This window comes from Nannobrachium achirus, assembly GCF_963921795.1.
Source record: "Nannobrachium achirus genome assembly, chromosome: 2".
Classification (NCBI taxonomy): domain Eukaryota; kingdom Metazoa; phylum Chordata; class Actinopteri; order Myctophiformes; family Myctophidae; genus Nannobrachium; species Nannobrachium achirus.
Window position 1 is genome coordinate 43,188,089 of NC_137811.1, and position 27,510 is coordinate 43,215,598.

General features: G+C 43.9%; 2 protein-coding genes across 2 annotated transcripts in view; one reads left to right on the top strand and one right to left on the bottom strand.

Moving 5' to 3' along the window:
• The window catches only part of LOC308298554 (sialic acid-binding Ig-like lectin 15), a gene marked incomplete at both ends in the record, with an annotated part of 432,712 nt that overhangs the window by 94,151 nt on the left and 311,051 nt on the right, over nt 1–27,510 (bottom strand). The window lies entirely within an intron of this gene.
• epb41l4b (erythrocyte membrane protein band 4.1 like 4B) lies at nt 2,082–26,994 on the top strand. Its single transcript, XM_080751536.1, has 23 exons — nt 2,082–2,959; nt 5,510–5,614; nt 5,852–5,894; nt 6,835–6,913; nt 8,683–8,727; nt 9,608–9,660; nt 10,206–10,326; nt 12,119–12,206; nt 12,618–12,706; nt 12,926–12,995; nt 13,285–13,454; nt 15,724–15,833; nt 16,868–16,901; nt 17,163–17,196; nt 18,287–18,390; nt 20,411–20,550; nt 21,365–21,489; nt 21,575–21,688; nt 21,829–21,884; nt 22,512–22,664; nt 22,898–23,018; nt 24,722–24,849; nt 25,272–26,994. The coding sequence occupies exons 1-23, from the start codon at nt 2,672–2,674 to the stop codon at nt 25,333–25,335; spliced, it is 2,334 nt and encodes a 777-aa protein (XP_080607662.1). The 5' UTR covers nt 2,082–2,671; the 3' UTR covers nt 25,336–26,994.

A 27,510-nucleotide genomic window follows, 5' to 3' on the forward strand; every position in this document is an offset into this window, starting at 1 on the left:
GTGCCTCTTTGACAAATGTATTATTAAAGGATATATGTATGTCTGTATCTATTGATAGATCTGTCCACTGTATCTCTAGATAGATTATAGATATGTAAAACAGAGCATATGATGCTCTGTGTTGAGATACTGTGTTTTTCCAGAGCGCTGTCGTGTAGCTGCAGTGTCGCTGTGCGAAGCGGTGCCTCTTGACACCGCAGTTATGGTTGCCGCTCTGAGAAATTGGTCTATGGTCTATACTCTAGTAACTCTACAGGGTCCAGACAGAGGCACTTTTTCACTTCTTGCTAATCAATACGTTTGAACTTAACAGTATGGCTGATCATTAGTTCAAGAAAAGCCCAAGTATTCAACTGTTCAAGTTTGTCTAGGAATTTGGAAGTGTTTCAATGATTTGTTATCTCTCCCCTATATTGATTCACAAACAAACAGTAAGTGTTGTTCAGTGATTCCCAATCCAATGTATTAGGAATTAGCTTATGGACCACTATTTGATAAGATTTCCTATCTCTGGGACCCCCAATCAAAGACAAATAGACACGATTTGGTCAGTCATTTGGTAACCGTGAAAGTGATCAAATTAAGCATTCTTGTGTATTCTTTGATTGATTGATTGAAGACTATTAGAAGGTTGCATAGGAAAAGGTACAGTTTCATGACGGTACAGTTCTCTAGTCCAGAAGATGTATTTGTACTGTATTAATTCATTACGTTTGTATGTCAATATATGAAATAACAGAGATAAGCGGAATCATTTAGCCGGGGATCCCCTGGAACCCCCTCAAGGACCCCTGGGGGACCGGACTCCACATTGAGAACCATTGGAGTAGTTAAAGGACAACTTCACCACTTTTCAACCTATCTTATAATTGGTCCTCGCTATAAATTCATGGGTTGCATTTGTAGTCCTACACCAGCCATTTTGAGGACCAACACAAGTGTTTTGATTAACGTAGAACATTGGTTCTATGCCAATCAGACATATTGAACACCCGTGTTGGTTCTCAATATGGCCGGTTTAGGACTACAAATGCAACCCATGAATTGTTCATGATAAAATAGCACAATTTCTTACTCTGTCTCAGGAGGGATATGTGCAGTTCATAAACCCACCTACCAGTGACTTCATCAACAGGGAATCCAAGCTAATAGAAACTGCAGGCTTCCTATTCCTGAAAAGTTACTATGCTATAATGGAAGCTGTTGTTCTCACCGCCATTCACACTGAGCACTACATCTAGAACTATAAAAAATATAGTTTTAAAATTGTTCTAAGTCAAGTTGATGGCAGTGTTCACACCAACTATATAAAAAAATACAATGGTGAAAGATATAGGTATAGATATCGATTCGTGCCCAATAGGAATGGTGCTTAATCTGCCTGACGATGATGTCACTGGTAGGTGGGTTTCTGAACTGCCCACCACAGCCCTGAGTCCTAAGAGACACAAGCCCAGTAGAAAACATTGTGCTATTTTATCATGAACATTACTGAGGACCATTTATATGAACATGGGTTGAGAAGTGGTGAAAAGTCGTCCTTTAAAGTATACAACATCCCCTTTCTGGATTGATTGATTGATTAATTGAATACTTTATTAGAAGGTCTACTAACAGGATTTAAACCACAAGAAAGCATAATGGCTTACATTGGTGTCCTTGACTCCTTTTGTACTCAATTAATAAAACATAAGGCATTCATCCAGGCTACAGTGAGTGTAGCCTGATGGGTGTAGCCGCCCACTACCCACTACACACCCATCTTTCAGTCCAATGACCAAAGATGAAACATGGGCAGTGTCTACCGTCGGTAGTTGGCTAGAACGTGCAGGAGCAGTAGTAGATTTATGGATGGAGAGAGACATTCACAGAAGAAAGTCCCCAATAATGACAAAGACGACAGGTGGCGCTGGTTCACTGCCAGCCAGTGATGGGTCGCCCTGTCTGTCGGAGTAAAAAAAAAGTTTGTACTGCGTTGTGTTTTTTTACGCAGGCGCAGAGCATGCTGTTTGTCTAGTTTCTCTGGTTGACTACCTGTGTGAGCCATAGAGCTAGACTAGTTTCGGTACCCGGTGGGAAGGAACACCACAAATGATAACGGAGGCTCTGGAGGAGCGGAGGAGGAGGACATGATATAGGCTCTGTTCCAGTGGAAGCAGACTTCCCTTGTTGCAGGTGGCGGTGTGACAGAGACAGAGGAGAGAGGGTCCCCACTGCGGAACGTGAGAGACGGGATTTCTCCGGATTTCAAGAGTCGGTGCGAGCGGACGGCAGGTGCATGGGGAAGACAGAGGAGAAAGGACACGGTGCTTGTATGGTATTTCCGCGAGTGAGTGAGTGAATGAGTGCATGGTTGGGAAATCAACTGGTTGCTTCCTTGGTGGGGTGTCTCTCTCAGTCAGCGGTATAAACGTGTATTAGTTGCAATTAGTATGCGGCTGAAGTCCACAGCTGCTGCCGACATCCAGCTTGGTGGGGATTGATCGGCAGCCTAGAGAAGAGAAGTCTCTGCCTAGCGAGTGACTCTTCTCTTCCACCCCGGGGAGGAGGAGGTGGCAGCCAGCAGCAACAGGACCCTGCTGTTTACCCGGACACTCGGTTGCGGGTTTTCCCGGCGTTGTTGTGAGCGAGGAAACACGGGACCTTTTTGCATTGTGGTGGATCGGGGAAAATGATGGGCTTTCTGCGCAGGACGTTCAGCCGCCGCTCGCGGAGACGCTTTCAGGCCACGGAGCGGCCAGGGACGGACGAGCGGGACGGTAAAGGGGGAGGAGGAGGGAGAGGGGGCACGGCCGGGACCAACCCGGTGCTCCTTGCTCACCAGCAGCAGGTCATCCACGCGCCCGCCGTCGTGACCGGCGGTTCGGCCGTGCACATCCCGGCGGCGGGCACCAGCCGAACAACCATCACCTGCCGCGTCCTGCTGCTGGACGGTTCGGACGTCAATGTGGATTTGCCCGTGAGTGCTCAGTGGGTGCTTGTGTGTGCAGTGAAGCCTGCCTGGTGTTGTGACAGACAGTGGGCTCTGTTGTTTATACACTGCCTGTCTGACCGTGTGTGCAGAAACACACACACTGCCCCAATGAATGGCACAGGACAGGATGAGGGACACTAGAGATGAATTTCTATTTTACACAGGGGATTTATGGAAAGCTCACATATTCAAAGTTAAAACTTAAAAAAGACATTGTCAGCTGCTCACCTTCACTGTGTGTGTCACTGTGTGTGTCACTGTGTGTGTGTGTGTGTGTGTGTGTGTGTGTGTGTGTGTGTGTGTGTGTGTGTGTGTGTGTGTGTGTGGCCATCCCTCCTGTACACAGACAGAGGGGTAGCTACAGATGGTGTCGTGATTCAGCCAGCTCATCACATTACTTCCCCACTCTGACTACTGGGAAAAGCAACAAACCCCACGAGGGACAGGACAGGACGTGGGTTGGGGGTCAGGTCTATGACCCCTCCATTCCCTTCTGTTCTGCCTCTCGTCTCATTCTGCCTCATACTTTCATTCCCTTTTGTCATTTTCACAATCACTCCATTCGTTGCTTTGTGTTTCATCGGATCGTACACTGTTGATTTGTCCTTTTCCTAATCTCCTTTCCACTCCTTGTTGCTCTTGTTCTTTTCATTTTCCAGTCCTCTCTCTCACTTGCTACTTGCTCTCATCCTCTCCTCTGCTCATCCTCTCCCCTCCACCTCCTCTCCTCTCCCTCTAATTCCTTCATAGTCTCAATTCCTCTCCATCTGTTTTAAGGGCTCTGCGCTGCTATTCCCCTATTCCCTCATTTGATTTATCCTTGTTGGGACTCTGTGACACACGCGTGCATGATTTCCAGTGTGAGAGGGGCGAGTTGGTCGATGTGTGTGTGGTTCTGTGAGTGTGTGTGTGTGTGTGTGTGTGTGTGTGTGTGTGTGGGCATGTGTGGGTAGGTCTCCTCTCATGAGATGTTTTCATTTTGAAGGTCATGTGTGTCAGGGAAGCTGTTGCATGCGTCACTCTTACAATGCTTTGCGGGCATAATGCGTTATCGAGAGAATCAGCCTTGTATGTTGAAAGAGGCTCTTGAGTCTTGACTGCTGCTGTCCTACAAACAATGGTCTCAACAGCAACAACATAACAATAAATCCAACAAGTAAAGGCATTGCTGCCTGTACACAATGAAATCCTCAGTGTTCATTTAACTTTGAGAGTGTAAAAATGGCTTTGGGTCTAGGGCTATTTGTACACTTTGTGTGTAAAGTGTAATTAAGTAACACTGTGGCTTTTGTTGTGTATGAGGACAAACAGCAAAAATGACACATTGCTGTCGTTCAGTCACATGTGGGCTGGAAGGAACAAGTCTGTTCATGTTGTGTTATCCCACAGGTATTCATAAACCGGTGCACTGAATAAGACTATTATTGACTGGTCTGGTAGGCGGTTAGTTTTGCCCGGGCACAACTATTGCATAGTGGAGAGTTAGAACCCCCTGGGTTCCTTTCGGGGACACTCAGCATGTCCGCTCAATTTGACAGGAGATTTGAACTACTGTACTGCACAATGCTAGCTGAGTGTGCATGGTGAGACACACACACACACACACACACACACACACACACACACACACACACACACACACACACACACACACACACACACACACACACACACACACACACACACACAAAGGCAAGCTAGTTATTAACAGAACAGGAGCCAAAGTTCAAGGCTGTCATCTTTCTCTCCCCACACCCTACAAACATACAACTAAAAGTTCTTTATTCAGGACGTGTTTTGGACTAGAACATTCTAAGGGATTAAACGACACATGCAGACATCACATTACAAAATGAACATGTTTAGCAGAAGTTTAGGACACAGTGCCTCTTGTGCAGCTAGCCTATGTACCCAGGCTCATGTTCATTTTGTGTGCGTGTGTGTGTGTGTGTGTGTGTGTGTGTGTGTGTGTGTGTGTGTGTGTGTGTGTGTGTGTGTGTGTGTGTGTGTGTGTGTGTGTGTGTGTGTGTGTGTGTGTGTGTGTGTGTGTGTGTGTGTGTGTGTGTGTGTGTGTGTGTGTGTGTGTGTGTTATGGACAAAGGCCTTTCCCTCAGGGCTTGTCCCTCTCATTTTGACCCAGATGCAGACCTGGTCCTCTCTCTATCGTGCGTGCGCACACACACACACACACACACACACACACACACAACCACCTTCACATGCACCAGAAGTTACTTTGTTCCAGTTATGTTCCACTGGTGTTTTACTGATTAGTTCTTATTACCTGTTGTTACATTGCAGGAATCCTTTACTACCGATAAATGCCCTATAGTTTTAAAATGGCCAGTTTAAAGATTAATTTAATCAGAAACAAAACAAGGTACAATGGCTTATATTCCACTACAGTACACCTTAGGCTGTAAGGACAAAGGACAGACATTTAAAAACAACAGCAATTGACCCAAAGTGCTTTCCAACAGGCGTGATAAGAAGAGACCTTGGGATTAATTTTGCTATTCATTGTTTTGTGTGTAGAGCAAGTCAAAGGGACAGGAGCTTTTTGACCAGATCATGTATCATTTAGACTTGGTGGAGGCCGATTACTTTGGACTACAATACATGGATCCAGAACAAGTTTCAGTGAGTACACATTTGAAACACACACACACACACACACACACACACACACACACACACACACACACACACACACACACACACACACACACACACACACACACACACACACACACACACACACACACACACACACTACAGAGTTGATCAAGCTCTTGCTTTCCACCCCCAGAGCATGAAACCTGATATTTTCCTCTTTCACCTTTTATGCTGTCCTCTCTCTCTCTCTCTCTCTCTCAGCACTGGTTGGATATGACCAAAGTCATAAAGAAACAGATTAGAGGTAAGTTTACCATTTTGACACACGGTTTTCTGTGTGTGTGTGTGTGTGTGTGTGTGTGTGCTTTATGTGGAGGCAGGTGAGCTGGGAGCAGGTGGCTCATTATCAGTTGTTGACATGGCGATTAACATGTGCATTACGGAGCCTTTCCCATGTTTGCTTTCCCAATTTGGGGCAGACAGATGAATGGCGTCAGAGGAGAAAGAGAGGGGTTGAAGAGATCTGGACATTGTTACAGACTTACAGTCTTTTTTTAGTTTTTTGTTTAGTGTCTAGCCAAAGAATAACTACCAGCCAGACAGATAGAGGCAGGACAGAACGTACCCAGGACTGCTCTACGTGGTAGAGCAGCTTCGTCCTATTTTGCGCCCTGGTCATGAATAACCTCCAGACCACGCTACAGTTTAATGATTTTGTCTCCCTGGGAGAGTTCAAAGCCCTGATTTAAAAAGACTATGTAACTGAAGAGTGCAACTGCTATTCCTAAACTGGATTTTGTATTCTGTAGTCCCTTGTCTGTATTTAACTTGCTCTATTTTCCTTGAACTGTTTCTGTATGCATTCTATTTTGTACCTTCTAATGGTGTGATACCTTGGCCATGTCTCTCTTGAAAAATATATTTTAATCTAAAATAAATTAAACATAATCTCTCTCTATATATATTATTACTTGATGCCTTTACTCAGACATAATGGCATGAGTCTCTTAATGTTCCCTGGGCTTTTCTGTTCCCTTGTACTAATAGCCCTGACACTTTGTCTATGTCACACTAGCCTTACTCAGTCACTCACACTCTCACACTCTCACACTCTCACACTCTCTCACTCTCTCTCTCTCTCTCTCTCTCTCTCTCTCTCTCTCTCGCTCTCTCACACTCTCCCTCTCTCTCTCCCTCTCTCTCTCTCTCTCTCTCTAATAGTTTTTGCTGTCTGTGTTTCTTAGATGGTCCTCCATGCAGATTGTTCTTTAGAGTGAAGTTCTACTCCTCAGAGCCAAATAACCTGCACGAGGAATTTACCAGGTACCACCACACACATAGTATAGGGATGGGACGATAAGCGATATTATCGTTCAAGATAACTCAAGATCAAGATAATCGTAACGTGAAGATTACATTTATCGTGAATCGTCCTCCGTCATGCACTGGGATCAATTCACCTTTATTTTCCGAGCTACATATCCGGTACCATTTAAACCCTCTATTTGTAAAACATACTTATAATATACTACGTACTTGATAGTCTTTTTTTCACACTCTACCAAATCTCTTTGCCAAAAAAATGCCGATCTACAAGCTCACAACATGTTTGGCAAATGTTCCGCCCCAGCATAATGGATGTTGGGGATATTTTGATAATCGCCATACTATCGTAAATCACGATTTCTTTGGTCACAATAATCGTGATATGACATTTTCATATTGTCCCATCTCTAATACAGTATACTGTATATAGTATAGTATACACAACTGGTTCTCAAAGTGGGGTCCAGGGGTCCTTGAGGGGGTTCCAAGGGGTCCACAGCAAAATGAAGAACAGTCTAAAAATTAAAGGAGAATTCCAGATGAGTGATTTATTTTACTGTAATATGATGTTATTGCATCCATTAACCAGGTGTAGAGTCGGAAGAGGTCAATTTCTAGCGCATGTTAGCTCCCTTTTTACAGCAGCCCATTATTGGCAAAACTCTCGTGATACATATCCGCAATTATGAAGGAGAGATGAGATGAAGAAAAAGGAATTGTCGAGCCAAACAAATAAGCGATTTAGTAAAATCACACCACTCGCGATCCGAGCTGGCGAGGACTCGAGATATCATACATCAGATTAACGTAATAAATCCAGAATTCTCCTTTAAATCCAATTTGTTTTTCGGCTATTCGAAAACAAGCAGCTTTACAAGCGTCACACACATGTACTGTAGTTACCTTATAAATCGTCTGTTTCCAAAAGATCTTCTCTTATTGGGAGTCACTGGCACAACATCTCTTCAAATGGGGGTCCGTGGCCAAATACATATCAATTTGTGGGCCATTGACATGAACATGTTTTTAGCACCACTGGCATAGACCGAGCGCTCGTTTTGTCGTTCACCACACACCCCTACCACCACCTGGATTCATTCACGTTGATAGTCTCTTATCAGCGCACCTGTGTAATTCTGCGTATTCACCATGAGATGGCGACAACAGCCATTCACTTGTGTAGTCGCTGACGTCACTCGTTTGCGACACCTCTTTCGTTGTTTATCTACTAGCCCAGCTCAGCTGTGTTTAGCCTTTAGCTTACAATGCCTAACTCTAACCCTAACCCTAACCTTAACCTCTGTAAAACTATGCCTAACCCTAACCTCCGTGGGGTGAGGCGCTATCATTCCTGCCGACGCTACGTTGTCGTTGTGTTGTTGTGGATCAAAGCGACCGCTTGTTCCGCCCCGCGCCGCACGACGAGCGCTCCTGTTCTCAATTTCACTGAAACTCAAAAAAACTGTGACATATACACACACACACACACGCACACGCTCACTCACACACACACACACACACACAGAGCGAGCCCTCCCCTGAGTTAAATGTAAGAGGTCCAAGGGGGAAGATGGGCTAATTACTCAGCTCCTGTGGGCAGATTGTAATCAAGGCCAAGCGGCCAGAGAGCTGTTGAGACAGATAGTGAGGCTGTTTGAATGGGACCCATTACGCACGTTACTGCACATGACATTTCTCCTGCCTGAGATCCTGTTTTCTTTTCTGCGCCTGTCATTCTCTTGATGTTCTCTCCATTTCCTCCTCAGGTATCTGTTTGTTCTGCAGCTCCGACAAGACATTCTGTCCGGCAAGTAAGCAGTTCCTGCCATCGCTCATTATTAACAACACTGGCATGTGCTACCTTATCACTAATATCTGTACTGCTGACCATGGCTCACATCCCTGTTCTGGGCTTGTCATGCTCGTGATAGTCGAACATTCTGCGAACATTAACCAAAAATAGCTGAAACACAAGTAGACCGGCCAGAAGTCAATTCCTTGGAAGTGGAGCAAAATTTGTGATATGCAAATAAATGCATGTGTACGCCACACACACACACATACACACACACACACACACACACACACACACACACACACACACACACACACACACACACACACACACACACACACACACACACCACTTGCCACATTGGGGTAACCTTTGTGTGCGGCATGCTTAAGCTAAAGCGTATTCAGTAAAATCCTGAGTTAGTTTTGCCCGAAGAGTGTAAAGATGCAAAGGTACAAATGAACACTCAGGACGTACACACACACACACACACACACACACACACACACACACACACACACACACACACACACACACACACACACACACACACACACACACACACACACACACACACAGAGAGAGAGAGACGGCGTGTCTCCCCTCTCCCTCCCTCTGGTTCTATCTGGGCCATGGCTCCCCTGAGCTGAGCTCCATTATGAAGGCCGCTTATTTTAAGAAAAGGGCTGCTCTTCTCCTCCTTGACACACACGTGTATGCACACACACACACACACACACACACACACACACACACACACACACACACACACACACACACACACACACACACACAATCTTGTGCATTCACACATTTTTTTCCTCTTCAAGCTATGACAACAATACAAAATGCATGGGACCCATTTTTCACACTGGTGTCACCTCTTGTCTTTCCAGGTTGAAGTGTCCATACGATGTCTCAGTAGAACTTGGGGCCTATTGTTTACAGAGTAAGTAAACTTCATCATAAAGGGGAGCACACACCGGCTGCTGACGGAGCGTGCTTTTTCACCGCGCGGCAACTCACTCACACACACACGTACTGTACACATAGATTCTGTTGCATTTGTTATGACATCATTATGTTTGCTCCTTCCCCTGTTGCTCAACCAATATCTGCTACTCAACCAATGCATCTGTAAGCCCCAATACCTGTGCCATTTTGTGTGTGTGTGTGTGTGTGTGTGTGTGTGTGTGTGTGTGTGTGTGTGTGTGTGTGTGTGTGTGTGTGTGTGTGTGTGTGTGTGTGTGTGTGTGTGTGTGTGTGTGTGTGTGTATCAGTGCATGTGTACTATTGCTACTTCTACTATCACCTCTGACTCTTGCCACTATTACATAACACACCAAGTGCAATTAACTTATCACCCACTGTATATAGTCTCTATTTTTATCTTAACTATATTTATGTGAACTTACTGCTTCTTAGTAGTGTCACACTATTACGTGCAAACATACCTGGCAATTAAAAGAGTTGTGAATGTGTGATTGTGTGCAGGTGAGATGGGAGACTGTGATCCTATGGAACAGTCTCCAGAGCTGGTGTCAGAGTTTCGTTTCACTCCCAAGCAGAGTGAGGCCATGGAGGCAGACATCTTCAACAAGTGGGTTGAGCTCAGGTGAGGTCAAAGCTGTGATGGAAGAATTAGGCTACTCGCATAGCGTTGCTGTCGGGCAAAAACCTCTTATATCCATATTGTAACTTTTTTTCTTTTTTTTCTTCTTTTTTTTTCTAAATGAATGCCCTACTTCAGTGCTTTTCAACCTTTTTCATATCAAGGTCCATTATTTATTCGGAATGCGAGTCACGGATGAGAGTCATGTGATGAGATTTAGCCTCTCAGACCCAAAACCTAGAATGTCCTGTTATCGTTGGATAAGGTTTTGTGCTGTAATGCTGTATTGTGTGAATTCACTTCTTGTAAATTAAGTAATGCAGATGTTTAACAATAATTTAACTCTTGAGAGTGTAAAATGAAACCAAATGGACCTGTAAATTACGCTCTCTAGAGTTAAAGATTTATAAGGGTCCATTTGGTGACCAACTCTCCATCATTTAGCTGGGGACCACCTGGAATCCCCTCAGGGACCACTGGTTGAGAACCACACCGTGCACTACTTGATCATACTAACTACAGTGTCACACAAAACTATCAAAACCGCATTTTGAGCTTGTAGATCTGCTACTTTTGCTATTTTGGAATTTGAATCCTTGAAATTAATAGTTTTGGACATAATATGAAGTTTCCAGCCGACAGATATGACATTTTACTTAAGTAACAGTAGCAATACCACAATATGAAAATCCTCTGTTGCAAGTAAAAGGTTTTATTCAAACCTTTTGCTTGAGGAAAAGTACAGAGAGAGATTGTTCAGGATTTATACAGTAAATCCAAAAATAGCATATCGAGCTTGTAGATCGGCTATTTTCAAATAACTAAAGCTAAAACTAAAACTGAAAAGTACAATGCTTTCCTCTGAGACATAGTGGTGCAGAAGTATTGGAAAATGGAAATATACTATAGTTGAGTAAATGTACTCGGCTACTTTACACCACTGGGTTAAAGGTGATCTATCTGAGAGTAATCCATTTGTAGTGCACGTTATACTGGGCCAGGTCTCTCACTATGCCATTGTTGTCAGTGCAGCTGGTAAGAGGCATAATGTAGCCAATAGTTTGACCTTCATTGGGAGTTGGCCGCTGAATAGGCAAGGAAGTTGTTCCAACACAGACATTCTGCACCAGGACTTCAAGTGAAAAGGGCCTCTAAAGTTCACCGTCCCGCCATTCTCCCTCCGTCCCTCCGCCCCTCACTCTCTCTGGTCTGTGTGAAGGATTAAGGGATTAATCCCTGGAGGTTCCTGATTGAATCCAGGCAGTATTTAACCCAGCCAGAGTGATCGCTGCTCCCATCTCGGTTGAGATTACGTTCGCATATGCTGCACTTCATCGAGCCGACGCCACACCAGGACAGAGCCACGCGGAGCCCCCCCCCCCCCCCCCCCCTTTGCTATACCGAGAGTGAGGGAGGAATTCAGATGGAGGCTCACTCACAGAGTAGTTCCCATAGATTCATCCCTCTTTATCTCTTCTTCTCACTGCCTGTGTGTTTTTATGCAGAGCCAGAGACAGTGGGCTAAAGCCTAATATCCTCCAGTGAAAAAGCAGCGCCCGACAGAAATAGCTGTATTTTTCAAATGGAAAATGTGTCACCGCGACTCGAGCGACATGTCATACAAGAATAATTTAGGCTTAAGCAAGACGTGACTGTGTGTTCTTGTTCAGAGTGTTGTGCAAATGCCATGCCCAGTATCTTGAGCTGAGGGTTGACTGATATGAGTGCAATGAATGCCATCTCTCTGTATTTCTATTGTGAAAGCTCAGCTTAATGACTCATTGTGTGTCCTTAGAGGGAAGAGCCCATCCCAGGCTGAGATCGCCTTCCTCAACAAATGCAAATGGCTGGAGCTCTATGGAGTAGATATGCACTTTGTCAAGGTCTGTGTGCATATTTCCTGTGTGTACTGTATGTTTACATATGGTCATGTCAGGCAGAAACCTTATTGTCTCATGATTTTGGGTAGACATCGTACAACAGTGTAAAAGTGTATTAAGAAGAGCTTGTGACTAATACTGTAACTACATCGGATCCATTGGGACTTAGGTTCTGTATTTCATTTCCTTATTTCAAGTACTGGTTTTGGACGTACAAGCACCATACAGTACAAGCATACATCCACCTCACAGCCACCATACGTTTTCAATCATTTAAATTAATCAATATGAGGAAATCTAGGGTGTTTTCTTTGTTGTTGCCTTTCTGTTTGTATTGTGAGGTCTTGCATTAGTACATTAATGGGTAAACATTTGTGAATAAAGCTCTTTCCTTTCACTGTGTTGTGTCCTCAGGGACGAGATGGAGGGGAATACGCTCTAGGCCTCACTCCCACAGGCATCCTTGTGTTTGAGGGTTCAAGCAAGATTGGCCTCTTCTTTTGGTAAATGGAAGCGACCTGTCCCTAGCCATCATTCCACCATAAGCCTAATTTATGCTCTGTTGCATGAGCCAAAAATAGCAGACCTACAAGCTCACAACGCGTAGCATCCGTGATGTCTTGTGAGCTTGTAGATTTGGTTATTTTCTACACGACATGTATTGAGCTATAAGTAACGATAGTGCCTGAGAAGCTAACCAATCTTTCTGCTGTATTCCCCAGGCCCAAGATCACACGCCTGGACTTCAAAAAGAGTCGTCTCACATTGGTAGTGGTGGAGGATGACGATAAGGTACAGATCCCATGATGAACACGTTCTCACATACAAATGAGCGAGCTCACAGTAACAGTAAATGGGTCATGGTGGTGGAAGAAGTACTTATAAAACCATATAAAACACCCTGTTAGTAAAAGTAAAAGCCCTGTATTCACAATTTGACTTGAGTAAAAGTACAAAAGTATTGGCATCAAAATATACTTACAGTACCAAAGTAAAAGTACTCACATATTTAGTACCTAAGAATTTTATCAAGTACGGTACTTGAGTAAAGGTGCTTGGTTACTTTTCCCCCCTGGTTTAGGGACGCGAGCAGGAGCACACCTTTATGTTCCAGTTGGCCAGTGCCAAGAGCTGCAAACACCTGTGGAAGTGTGCTGTGGAGAGCCATGCCTTCTTCAGGCTACGGCAGCCCACCGCAGGCAAGGCCAGTCACAGCGACTTCACACGACTCGGCTCACGCTTCAGATTCAGGTAGAGCAGTAATTATCAACCTAGTCTGATATGCATTATTAGGCCACAGAACCCCAGTAGATTTTTTTTTCCTTCTTTTTCATCCCTGGGTCCCCAATCTACAACTAAAATCCTCTGTGTTCGTTTTAACTGTTGAGAGTTGAGAGGATCCGCAATTTACAAATGGAACCAAATGGACCCGTAAAGATCTTTACAAACAAACAAAGCGAAAATGCGTGGATGTACTCATACACAAACAGCAGTTTAAATTAAATGCGAATTAATAGCATCAAATATTCTGGTGTGTCCAGAGTTTTAGGGTCCGTTTGGTCCCTTTTGTACACTCTCTGAGTTACATTCTTGTAAGGGTCCATTTGGACCTCTGTTGGTCCGAATGGACTACTTCACTGAAAACCAGTGAAGTAGAGACAGTGGTTCCCAAACATTTTAGCTCGAGAGAAATTTGATGTCTATCTGGGTCCCAAACTAGTGAAAAGACATATTGTGAACGTTTAGTATGTAAACCTGCAGATCATGTCTGTCCGGCCGTCACGCCTCATGTCACGCTCCTCCATACATGGCCAAGATCCCTGATTTCAGTGCGACCTCGCCCTTAGCTTCTCTCCCTTAGGGCGTCTTACTGGTTATTTTTTAAATAATATTTAAAAAAAGGATGGAAGTGGGACGTTTACTTGTGACCCATTAAAAATGGGTCTGCGACCCACTGTTGGGAAACACTGAGGTAGAGATCTAAAAAAGTCTGTTCCCTCCAGCGGCACATTATTCACATTGTAGCTTATGATCCGCAGGCCTTGGGCCACCGAGGCTATAGTGAAAAGTGGGGCGGCTTGCTCTTTTTGATGGTTTTGAAAACGCTAGCACGCATATGCCAACTAGTCTGTCAAAAAACGGAAGCCTCTGTATCTATGGTTACAGTGTGTCTATGGTTACACAGATTTGTTCCTATGGTGACAAATCTTCATTCATAATGTTTGTTTTTTCTTGTCATACTGTTATCTGAGATAAGGGAAAAGCTTTATCTCGCGCTCAAGAGGTATCTTCCTGTCTGTGGCTCTGAGTGACAGGAACAGAGGTGGGAGTGTACCGTATGTGTATTCAAAAATACATAGTGAGATATGATCTGGTTTTGCAGAAATGCTCTGTTCTGTCTTTATCTTGGATTCACTTTTGATGCCTGGCTTGAAATGTATACAGTTGGGGTTGTCGCAGGTTTCTGTATCCAGCATTGAATGATGGCAGTCAGCTTGCTATGATGCTATTTGGGCATAGGCCTTTCACAATTATTACATATAATCGCCTAATTGCGATTATTTGACATAATCGCAATTATTTTGTCATAATCGTCATCGTTTCCATGTTGAAAAATGTTCATATATTTTCAAACATTTTCAAAAATAGTGGAAATAGCAGATCTACAAGCTCACAACGCGTCGCAGTTGGGAGCTTGTAGATCGGCTATTTCCACTATCAATGTTCTTTTTTAAGTATAAAGTTGTGTCAGTAATTTCTTTGTATATTTAGTTTATGTGTCATATCTGCCATGTGCAACGTCAAAGCCTGCAAGCCAAACAGAAATGTAATTGTCAACGACAAAAAACACATTTAAATCGTTAATTGCAATTATTTGAGTGACAATTAATCGTCATGTAAAATGTCATCATCGTGACAGCCCTATTTGGGCATAATCCAGGCTCCTGTTGCTGTGACATAACCTTTCGCTAAACAACGATGATTTGCACTGACATCGTGGATCTCCATATACAGGATTATCTGGGCACACACGCATGCACCCACTGTATCTCCATTATGTGATACATATATATTGTATTTATATTACATATTGTGATTTCACTCCTGTCTAATTGGACATTAGACTGTCCAATCAGAGATCAGAAAAAGGTTAACGACAAATTATATATTGTGATGTCAAGCGGAGCATGACCAATCGTGTCTGATTGGACATTATACATTGGACATTACAAAGTCTATGCATTTTAGCCTTACAACCCGGATAACATCACTCTGAAGGTTTACAAAACACAGGTTCACTTTGCTGGAAAAAAGATATTTTAGACTGAATACAATAGTGTGTTTCCTATAGCAACCTATGCTACCTAGAACTTCATCTACAAAGACATTAATGCTAACGTTAACTTTTATTCTTAAGGCTCACTGCTTTTCTCTCTCTCTCTCTCTTCTTTTGTCTTTCTGTATGTCCACTTCTGTCTGTCTTTCTGTATGTCCACTTCTGTCTGTCTTTCTGCCTCAGTGGTAAAACTGAGTACCAGGCGACTCACGGCGGCAGGCTAAGGAGAGCCAGTACATTTGAAAGGAGACCAAGCAAGAGATATCCATCCCGCTCGCATTCACTCGGCAAAGGTGAATCTCATCTGCATGTAAAGAAACATCCGTGACTAGCTCTGCAAATCCAAGTGTTCATTTAACTCTTCGAGTGTAAAAATGTACAGTGTATGTGTATGTTCTGAAACTGTACTGAGATACATCCGATTTGATCTTAATGGTGTAGTTTACTAGCCTGGCGGGGCCCGACGTCATACTGCGTTCATTCACTCGTTCCTTCCACAGTATAACGTCTGGCCTTTAGCCTATTGGCAGCTTGAAAAGTGGGCGGGAGTACTTGCCTTGACAGACAGACTCCTCTAACCAATCACCATCTCTCAGCCAGTCGGAAGAACGGCAAACAAACACGTCTTTTCGGCCGATAAACTCCACTAGCGCATCCTCCGTGTTGCTTTTTAATTGTTGTAATTGATTCCAACTCTGAAATAACTGCACTTATTGCTTGTTTTATGGTTAGAGCGTTAACTGTTACACTTTTTGCATCGCGAGGGCAGCCATTGTTGTTTTGAAAATGCTGCAGCCTGCAGCATGCATCTACGTCACCGTCTACACATGGACCAATCAGGGAAATCTTTTCACTTGTTGTCAGGAAGACTACGTTTGTTGTGCGGAAGCATAGTGCGGAAGCAGTCACTGATTGGCCCAAATCACAGAATAATCGGTATACTCGCTGCCAATCAACGGAAGTCCAGACGTTATACTGTGGAAGGAATGAACACAGATATAGCGTCGGGCCCCGCCAGGCTAGTAGTTTACATCATTGGTTCCCAGAACTTTTCAGGTCGAGACCCAAAAGAGAGATTAGACATTTGACCGGGACCCACAAACGAGTGAAAATAGCAGATCTACAAACTCACAATGTGTCGCTTCACGCCGCATTGCGAGCTTGCTGATCGGCTATATTCATTACCTCTTTAACGTTTTGTTTTATTTTTTCAGTTTTTGTTTTATTTCTTTATAAACTTTACTTTTTTTGGAAATGTTTTGAAATAATAATAATTAAAAACATTGGTTTTTTTCTCACCTGACCGGTGTCACTTTGACATCATCAGTCACTATTTCTCCAGCCAAACCTCCACATATCAGGTGAGTCACAAAAAAACACACACACACACACACACACACACACACACACACACACACACACACACACACACACACACACACACACACACACACACACACACACACACCAACTCACATAAGCAAATGCACTTACAGTAAACGTTGACTCATGCGGTTCACGAGCACTCGTTCAATCTATTCTCCTTTCAGCGGTATAATCAGGTTGAATGTTAATCAAGATGTTAATCTAATGTTGATTATGCCGTTATTGCTGTATTTCAGCTCCCACGCCAGTCCTGACCCCAGCCATCTTCCTGTGAGTTGTGTGTGTGTGTGTGTGTGTGTGTGTGTGTGTGTGTGTGTGTGTGTGTGTGTGTGTGTGTGTGTGTGTGTGTGTGTGTGTGTGTGTGTGTGTGTGTGTGTGTGTGTGTGTGTGTGTGTGTGTGTGTGTGTGTGTGTGTGTGTGCACACGTGTGTGTGTGTGTGCGCGTGTGTGCGTGCTTGCAGTGTACAGTATATGCAGTGGTGGAAAAAATGTTTTACTTGAGTAAAATATCAATACTGCAATGCCGAAATACTCTGTTACAAGTAAAAGTTTGGAATTAAAAAGTACAAAAGTAATAATAATCAAAATCTACAAAGTAACTAGTAACTAAATATTGTAGTGGAGTAAAAGTACAAATTTAGCCTCTGAGACGTAGTGGAGAGAGTAGAAGTAAAAGTACTGAAAATTGGAAATACGCCTCATGGCTACATGCAATTCTTGGCCATCTGGCCTGTGATGTATATCTGACCTGTTACCCATACAGTATATGGAGACCCCTGGTACCCATATATGGAGATCCATCTATTATGGTACATCCCTTTTATGCCCATACATGGAGATCCCTGTCTGAACCAGCCACACATATATGGGCTGTCTTCCTCCATACATGGGCATTCCCATATGAAGTCCTGTTAGATATGGGCTTAATATTGATGACATCAGGGATCTTCATATATGGGCATAAAAGGGATTCTGTTAGAGTGGTTCCCATGACATCACAACATACCCTTTTATGCCCATACATGGAGATCCCTATCTGAACCAGCCACACAGATATGGGCCATGTCTAGGCCATCTGGCCAATGATGTATATCGATAACATCAGGGATCTTCATATATGGGCATAAAAGGGATTCTGGGGAATACCCATATATGGATTCATTAGATTGGCATAGGTGATGTCACCTGTGATGTCACAGTGATGTGTCAGGGAAACCACAGTGTCAGGCGTGACCTTCAGAGATACACAGATACGTGGACAAGATGTGCCGGCTTTCATAGTAAACTTGCGACCTACGGTCGCAACAATCCACTAATGTAGTTTTTTTTTTCACTTGACCTTTTTCTTTCTGTTGTCCAGTACCAGTGTAACATTCCCATTGGCCATGATCCCTGGCACCCGCCCCATTCCGCTCTCTCGCCCCCAATTTACCTCCAGCACTCGGGACACACGCCACCTCACAGGTAAGAGCAGCGCTGATGATGGAAGATGAGAATACATTGTTAGAATGAATAGACTTAGAAGAAAAGGGTCCTTTTGCACACCTACAGAGGGACAGGTGTGTCCCGCACACTGTCTTCACTTACACTTTTATTGGTAGGCAACGCTTCGGTCACTCAGACTCAGACCTTCATCAGGCCTGATTGAAGGTCTGAGTGACCTAAACGTTGCCTTATCATTTTTCTACTAGAATGAATAGACAACATGGGACGTGAAGGGGGTTAGGTTTCTTATGCTATCTGTCTTTGAGCACAGACCGACCTGACACCTTTCTATTTTAGGAGATGGTCTCTCTTCTTTGCTCTCCCATTTTTCATCACACTTATTATCACTCATGGACTTCATTTTCTGTCTGTCTGTCTGCATGTCTCTCCATGTGATCCATGTGCATGCCTCTCCGTGCGCGCGTGTGTGTGTGCGTGTGTGTGCGTGTGCGTGTGCGTGTGTGTGTGTGTGTGTGTGTGTGTGTGTGTGTGTGTGTGTGTGCATTTTCAGGCCGCCTGGTGAGGCTGCCAGTCCAGAGGCTGGTCACAGTTCCGCGCCAGAGCGGACCAGCGGCACTTTCCCAGGATCCATCAGTGTGGTTTACAGGGACAAGGTCATGACTGCACTTTGACCCCAGCCCAGAACCTTGTCCCTTGAACACTGAAAGGTTCACACTGTTGAAACGGCCCCCAAAGAGACATGGAAAAGAACACACACACTTCATCATCCTCATCACTGTCATCGTTGACACCTCTACTGCCACCGTCATCATCATCCATTCACCACAACACCCCCTCTTCATTTCATTAGGTGTCCCTAATGTCCTTACCATGGAGGGAAAAAGAGAGACCAATACAACACAGAGACATACCGTAGAGAAAATATAAGAGTACATTTATTGCTCTGTGCCTTTTGTTTTACCTTTTGTACAGTCTTTTTTTAATGGATGTTCACGTTTCAGTGTACAAATCCATATTTTCAATTTTGTCATACAATGGTGTACCATGCTGAAAAGTTCAGATCTACAAGCTCAGTGCATAACAGTAGTCCCAGGATTTCCAGAAGGTAGTGTAGCCGTTTCCTGTTCCAGTTCATTTTCCCATGGATTCATTAGATTGGCTGGTCTCGGGCCAATCAAACAAAGCTGTGAGAAAATGAACCTGAACAGGAAACCGGTATGCCACCTTCTGGAAACCTGGGACTACAGTTATGCATGGAACACCTTCGTACTAAGAAGTATAAATCAGGCATAATACATGATCTTATTTGACTCTGGAAGACCAAAATTCCCCTTCATGTCCACGAGATGCCCTTACAGCTAGATTAACCAAATCACTTTCAATGTTCAAAGTAAAATGATAAGAATCTTCTGGATGTAATTGTGTCTTGTGTTAGGCGGTGCTTTGTGAGCTAATTCCTTTGCAGATATGCAGAGGTGTTATGGTTTCACTCACGCACACATGCTGGGGAGAGGAAATTAGCTGATTCAAAAAATGTCATATCTGGGTTGTTATTTTTAATGTAAGCAATTAATTTTAAATGGAAAAGGGGACTACTATAGAGACCTCAAGGTCTGATTTTGTGCTAAACTTTACATTAATGTCTTGAAACCAGGTTGGAAATGTGCTAAACCTGACAATTGTTTACATAATTATTTGTTCATGTGATGTGGACGGAGTGTCTCTTTAGCCTTGTAAAGTTTAATCTAATCATTATGCCTTAGAGATGTTGCCTTGTCAAATAAAGAAAATGCTTAATTGCAACATTGAGCAGATATAAGATCCATCTTTCAGCCTTTCACAACTGAAGTTAACTTGTATGGTGTCATCATAGACTGTGCCTACCACCACACAGTTTCCAGGTATTCTTCGTGTTATGGCATCTTTGTATTTTCATGACGTCAAAGACACGATTCTAAATTGGAGTAATCGTCGCTTCTGAGGCCTTCTGAGTGGCCTTATAGTCTGTGTCTTGCTGTGATTGCATTGTCCTCTTCAGTTACCCACTGAGTGGCCCTGGATCAGAGCATCAATTCAGTGTTGAGGAGAACGAGGCGCAGTATTCTGGAAAACACCACCACCATCACCGTCGTCATACACACAGCCAGGACACACTCTGCCATACACATGCTAAGAGCAGTGAGTACACACTGTGTAATGGAGATGTATCGGTCTGTCTGCAAATCTGTTATAGCTCTGGTTGTGCATGCGTGGGTGTATAGACCTGCAGAGCCTGTCTCCTTGTTCAAGGGCACAGTCGCATACACAGTACACAACAGAAACCGACGCATCCCGTTCACTCCATTATACCGGAGCGAAGAGGAGGAGATTTGGTCAACTTTGTCTGGGTGTCAACCAATAGTAAATAAGCACATGATTGAACCCACTTGGCAAGCTTTTCACTTGCGGTTTTCTTTCAGAGAACCAACCACTACAATAAACGATAGACCAGCACATCTGCAATGCCCACAATCCAGTCAGTAATTGAAGGCAATAGGAGTCGAGGCAATATTCTAGGTGGTGATGGTTATGTTTTAATGTACATGATATCATGGGGAGAAGTAAAGTAACACTCAGGTCGGTGGTACGGTAGTTCTGCCAAGGAGCACAGAGATCAGACTATAGTTATACTGTAGCTTCTTCAAGGACAAGCTGAACCATAACAAGACAGGCTGTAACCAAAACAATAGCTATCAGGCCTTGTGAAGGCCGTTACACGCTGACAAATATAATAATGTTTTATATACTGTAAGTAGTCTATAAGTGATGGTAAAGGTTAGATATAAGCAACCATAATAACAATGGAGTATAATTAATAATTCTTCTGCAAATGCCTCTGCATCCGTTAGCTACTCCCTTTCAGGCGCAGATGTGTGACCGTACCCTAACAGTGTAGCCCGGTCAGTGCTCTCAAATTCATTCATATATGTTGATATTGTGATGTGCCTATTAGAACATAGACCCCATCCTTGCCAAGTAGACGGGTTGGAGCTCTCTCATTCTCTACTGAAGGCTCTGGAATCAGACAGTGACACTTCCTCCCCGTGGCCCTCGCTCCACATCAACATTGACAACAAGGTCTGTCACCGTCTCACACTGGTCACTGTTTTTGTACTGCTTAGCTTGAGTCTCTCGCCTTACCATTTCATTCCCTGTTTGCCAGGGGGAGGAGAAGCAACTGTCTGAGAAGTCTATGCACCCTCCTGCCTCTCCATCGGTGCTACCAGAGCATGTCAAATGTAACATCCTCAAGGCCCAGATGGAAGCAAATTTCAGGGTGAGTATCGAAGTGGACTAATCTCACCTGACGTGTCTTGCCCCGACGCATTGACCTGTACGTTCTCCTAGCTGCAGTTGAAAAGCTAACTTCCCTAATTTCCCATCCTTCCGCTTCCTCCTCTCCGCCTGTGATTGAAGAAGGAAGGTCCAGTGACCCCCAGGACGAAGACCTCAAGTGAAACACTCAATGACAGGCCAGTATCTCTTTTAAGCACTTACAACCTGGTGTACCTGTTTTGGGGGCAAAAATAACAACAGAAATAGCAGATCTACAAGCTCTACATATCACGATACGACGCTGTGTAAGCTTGTAGCTCGGCTAATCTCACAGTGCAATGCCGTTGTATGATGAAGTAAGAACAGGACGGTATATTACAGGTTAACCCTTTAAGACCTGGAAAGCATCTGTGTCACTTACATTTTAACCACTTTAACCATTATTTTATACTTTGGCTATTCAAAAATGGCTGATTTACAAGCTCATAGCGCGGCACCAAGTGTCGTGCTATGAGCTTGTAGATCTGCTATTTTTGAAAAATCATGAAAATATGTCCAAATCTTTGAATATATATATTTGAAAGCGAACATTTGTATCTGGGGTGTCTCTGGAACAAAATATTTTGAGATGGGGGTCGGCGGCCAAATACATCTAATTTTGGGGGTCCTTGTCATGAAAAGGTTTGAGCATCACTGAAATATGTTTTTTAGAAAACGGTTTAGGATTTAGAAGACATTTGTAGAATGAGCCTCAGGTCTTCTACTGTCTGTGTGTACAGTGTGCCTGCCTTTTCATGTGTGTCGTCTTGTGTGTTGGTCCTCAGGTATCACAGCTCGTCTCAAGACTCGGCTGGATCCAGCCTGACCACAGACAAGGCCCCGCACCGGCCTGACTGCAAGCCCACCCCAGAGAGACTGCAGCCCAAAGCCAACACAAACACCAACCGCAGAAAGAGGCTGGTCCGACAGTTCAGCTTGTGAGTTAGAGCTGACCTTTGATTATTGTTCAATGGCATTTCCACTAGCACTTAACACTTGGTTGTTTTGGATAATTGCGCTCTTGAATTGAATGGTGCACACAAAGCAATAGTAATGACATCTTCGCTCTGTCAAAGTTTGTTCACTTTAATTGCTGGGTTGTGTATGGCAATTGGTGCAGAATGCCATTCCCGAGCTCTGTCCTTTGATTGGTCGTTTCTACACCCTACAGTAACCACGAAGATGAAGATGATCTCCCAGAGGCCCTTGCAAAAATTTCTTCTCAGAGTCACGGGAAATCTGGTTCTAATAGTTCATTGGACAGACAGATACACCCGTCCATATATCCACAGGTAACGCACACACAACACACACACGCACGCACGCTAGATAGATAGATAGATACCTTTATTATCCCAAGGGGGAAATTTAGTAATGCACACACTATGCACACACCCTCAGAACTTATTACACAGTAATATCCTCAGTGTTAATTTAACCATTTGTAACTCTGAGTGTACACATGTAACCAAATGGTCCCATAATGAACACTGAGGTTTTTACTGTGGGACCACATACTGTGTTTGTTCACTGCATTCTGCTCCACTCACATTGAAGCTTATTTCTGTCTCTGCGGCGCTATCAGAAAGTAAGCAGATGATACAGTATGTGCATGTCAGTGCACATGTTTGTGTGTCAGTGCAGCAGAGTGACTCACTGCCTCAGCCTGGTGACTTGAACGTCTGATATCTCCCTCGGTCCACAGGGACATCCCTTTGGTCCCCATACTGTGGTTGTCGCATTCCTAAGCCAATGATTTGGGGAGACTTTTTTGTGTCTCCATAGGGAACAAAGCTGTCTCTTCGTGTCTCCATAGGGAACCAATCCTGGTCATCAAATTATTGGCTTAATTATTGGACAAAAACTAAAATATATCCATGAATTCAAGTCTCCATGGTCCGAGTTATCGATAGTCCACCACCCTTTTTGGGCGGTGAACTATCCCTTTAACCACGAGACCAAAGAGATATCTCCCTATGGACTGGGGGAGATATTATACTTTTAATTCACCAGTAAGACTCGCTAAATACATCTAATTTTGGGGGTCCTTGAGTAGTGTCCAAAAATGTGTTTTAAAAATTCGGCCTGAAGGTGGCGCTAAATGGGACAGATCCATGTTGATGACATGAGTGTAGAGCAAGTGTGTACCGATTGTCTGTCCGTCCGTCTGTACGTCACACGTCACACTTTTGCCCTGCTCATATCTCCGCAACCGTTGCCCCGATCCATGCCAAATTTTGCACACACACTCAATTCTCACAGGGCCCACTTCTAGCGCCACCATGAGGCCGATTCTTGCAAAACACATTTTTGGACACTGCTCCTACAATTTTTGCCCTAAAATCACGCAAATCGGTACACAGTATGTCTACACTCATCTCATCAACATGGATCTGTCCCATTTAGCGCCACCTTCAGGCCGATTTTGGCCTAAAATCACGCTGCGACGTGACGGTCGCTTATCTCCCGATTAGGGAGTCTTACTGGTAGGAGCAGTGTCCAAAAATGTGTTTTGCAAGAATCGGCCTCATGGTGGCGCTAGAAGAGGGCCATGTGAGAATTGATGGGTGGAGGTTGGGGTTTGGCAGGCAAGTAGTGTGTGTGTGCAAAATTTGGGGGGCAACTGTTGCGGAGATATGAGCAGGGCAAAAGTGTGACGTGTGACAGACAGACAGCTGGTCGAGGTTTTGATTGTAACTGCGACCTGACGGTCGCAATCAGGCTGAGGCAGTGAGTCACTCTGCTACACACACACACACACACACACACACACACACACACACACACACACACACACACACTTGTTAATTTAACCATTTGTAACTCTTTCAGAGTTGTAATCTCATGTCAGTCTCTGCACAAAGTAAGCAGACGCCTGTGTGTGTGTGTGTGTGTGTGTGTGTGTGTGTGTGTGTGTGTGTGTGTGTGTGTGTGTGTGTGTGTGTGTGTGTGTGTGTGTGTGTGCGTGTGCGTGTGTGTCACATGTCTATTCCAGGTGGAAACTATGCCAGCATTGGAGCCAGGTAGTCCAGGTTGTCCCTCTCCTTCGTCTACCCCCCACCTGTCCCCGTCTTTCTACAATAGCTCCAATCCACACCTGGTCCCTTATCTAGCTGCTGACAGGTACTACACTTACAGTCCCCCATTCCATATCAAGAAATGAGCTCTTATTTCTTAAATAAATAAACAATTCAATAATTTACAATAATGTTTTTTAATAGTCCTCGGAACATAGCAATAAGATTGGGTACCTGGTTTCTCGGTTTCACTAAATTACTCAGTAGTATTGTTCTGTAAAATTGGTGCAAGTGCACCTTTTACAAAGACAATTCGTACTGATGGCTGATTCTTGCCAAGTGTAGAAGCTGCACTTTTTGCATTTATTAGGTTGCTTCGTGATTTATATGAATGCTTCAAGTGTGTGTGTGTGTGTGTGTGTGTGTGTGTGTGTGTGTGTGTGTGTGTGTGTGTGTGTGTGTGTGTGTGTGTGTGTGTGTGTGTGTGTGTGTGTGTGTGTGTGTGTGTGTGTGTGTGTGTGTGTGTAGCGGAGAGGAGATGAGGTTGGACAGAGAGAAACTTCTAAGAGCACTCCTGACCACGCAGCTCTGAGATACTGACCATCATCACCAGACCACAAGAGGCCGATGCAGAAGTCGCTGGCTGGCTGCACATTTACATAATGCATTTATAAATCTATATATACAGTATATATATATTTGCATAAAAAGTTCTTTGCTTAATTGTTATTTTACAAGTAAAGTGATTAATATTTGCCAAACTGAAACGGTAGTATGTCACCACGTGACGTGGAAATGAAATGGATTCAGGAGGACTCACTGATGGGACTGACACACATTACAGACCAGCTGGTGCTGGTTGCATGATAAAGATGTTAATAGATGGATGATTGATTTGATGTATCATAAGATTTGTTTTGAGGTCGCGTTTAAGTTTGGTTTGATATGATTAACCACTTAAGCCCTGGCCAGTGTAACTTCGTTATACGAGGAACAGCAAACATATCTGATCTGCAAGCTCACAAGTTTGGACATTTTTTAAATACTTCGCCTATGACCTGGCCAAAATCGGGATGCCAGATAGGAAGTGGGCATGCAACCTTGCATCTCCATATTTCAACTTTGTTCTTTTTGGTAAATTAATACCCTACTTTGTTGTTCAAGAGTGTTTCACACATGTAGCGAAAATAGACGATCTATGAGGTGCAACGCTCTGTGAGCTTGTAGATCTGCTTCTTTCTCTGTCTCTGAAAGGTTTTGAAAGTGCTGCTGTGTCTAGGTTTTATAATTATTGAACCAATACAAAGTATTAACAAGAGCTTGTGACTGCATTGGTTCCATTGGAACAACATTTTTTCCAATTCCTGAAAAGTGAAAGGACATTGGACATACAGAACCTGACAGAGAGTCAGAGACATGTCCGTGTTGTTTAGCCAGTGACCTTAGTCCTTCAGGTTGCTGATGTTTGACTTTTCTCTTCCAGCACCAGTGATACAAATCTCACTATTTACATAAGACTGTTATCAGAGATCTGTACCATTTCAGAAGAAATACCAGAGCGCTCGCCAAAACCTAACCCCATTCCTGATCTTAACCTCAGTAAAACCATGCCTAACCCTAAAGTTATTTCTAACTTAAAAAATGAGGGCGAGCGTGTTTTGGTGGCGAGCGATCTGGTTAAACTTTCAGAACCTTTGTGTGTGGTGCGGGGCGCGGGGCTAGCGAGTCTACTCATATTGAAATCAAGAAATTCAATGCGTAAATGGCGTTGCAATTCACTTGCTGACAATTGAACATGTTAGTTACACACTCTTAACATTGTATGCTTGAAGTTTTTACATTTTTGAAAAAAACCTTTAAAATAGCTTTTGGAAAAAAGGGGGTGAACCGTGAATTAATGTCAGCCCTGGTATAACAAGAAATGATAAGATATGGATAACAGCTCTGCCCCTCCTGTCAGGAGCTGCAGTCTCAAATTGCCCATTAGATGGGGACAAATCCACAGCCGCTACTGTTGTGGCAGGCACTGGCAGACACACTGCTGATTACTGCTTGCCAAGAGGAAGAGATACCGCATCACCCCGCTGTTGTCCAGAGTTTTTATCCCAATGTTGATCTTTCGGAGGTCAAATGCAAATTGGTTCTTGGAAGTTATGTTAGCCTCCGTGTGACGCCACCACCTCATTCTGAAGGGGGGGAGGATGTTTTTTATTACCGTACTCGTACTGTCAAATTGTAAATCCTCACTGTGTTGTTTACACCCTTGGTTTAATCTCAATAAATAATGCTTCATCAGTTCGACAATTATCTAGTGGCAGCACCTTTGATCTCTATTGACATTGGAATGTGGCTTGACCTCACCCTGTGTGTCTGTAGGCTATGCCTCGCCCTGTGTGTCTCTCTGTAGTCCTGCCGTGTGTGTGTGTGTGTGTGTGTGTGTGTGTGTGTGTGTGTGTGTGTGTGTGTGTGTGTGTGTGTGTGTGTGTGTGTGTGTGTGTGTGTGTGTGTGTGTGTGTGTGTGTGTGTGTGTGTGTGTGTGTGTGTGTGTGTGTGTGTGTGTGTGTGTGTGTGTGTGTGTGTGTGTGTGTGTGTGTGTCTGTAGGCTATGCCTCGCCCTGTAGGCTATGCCTCGCCCTCTGTGTGTGTGTCTGTAGGCTATGCCTCACCCAACCTGAGGGAATGTTGTCATAAAGAATATTACAGATTCACCCGCCTCTTCTCCACACAGCTCACTATGAGTCACATTGTAATTGTCCCCCTGCTCAGT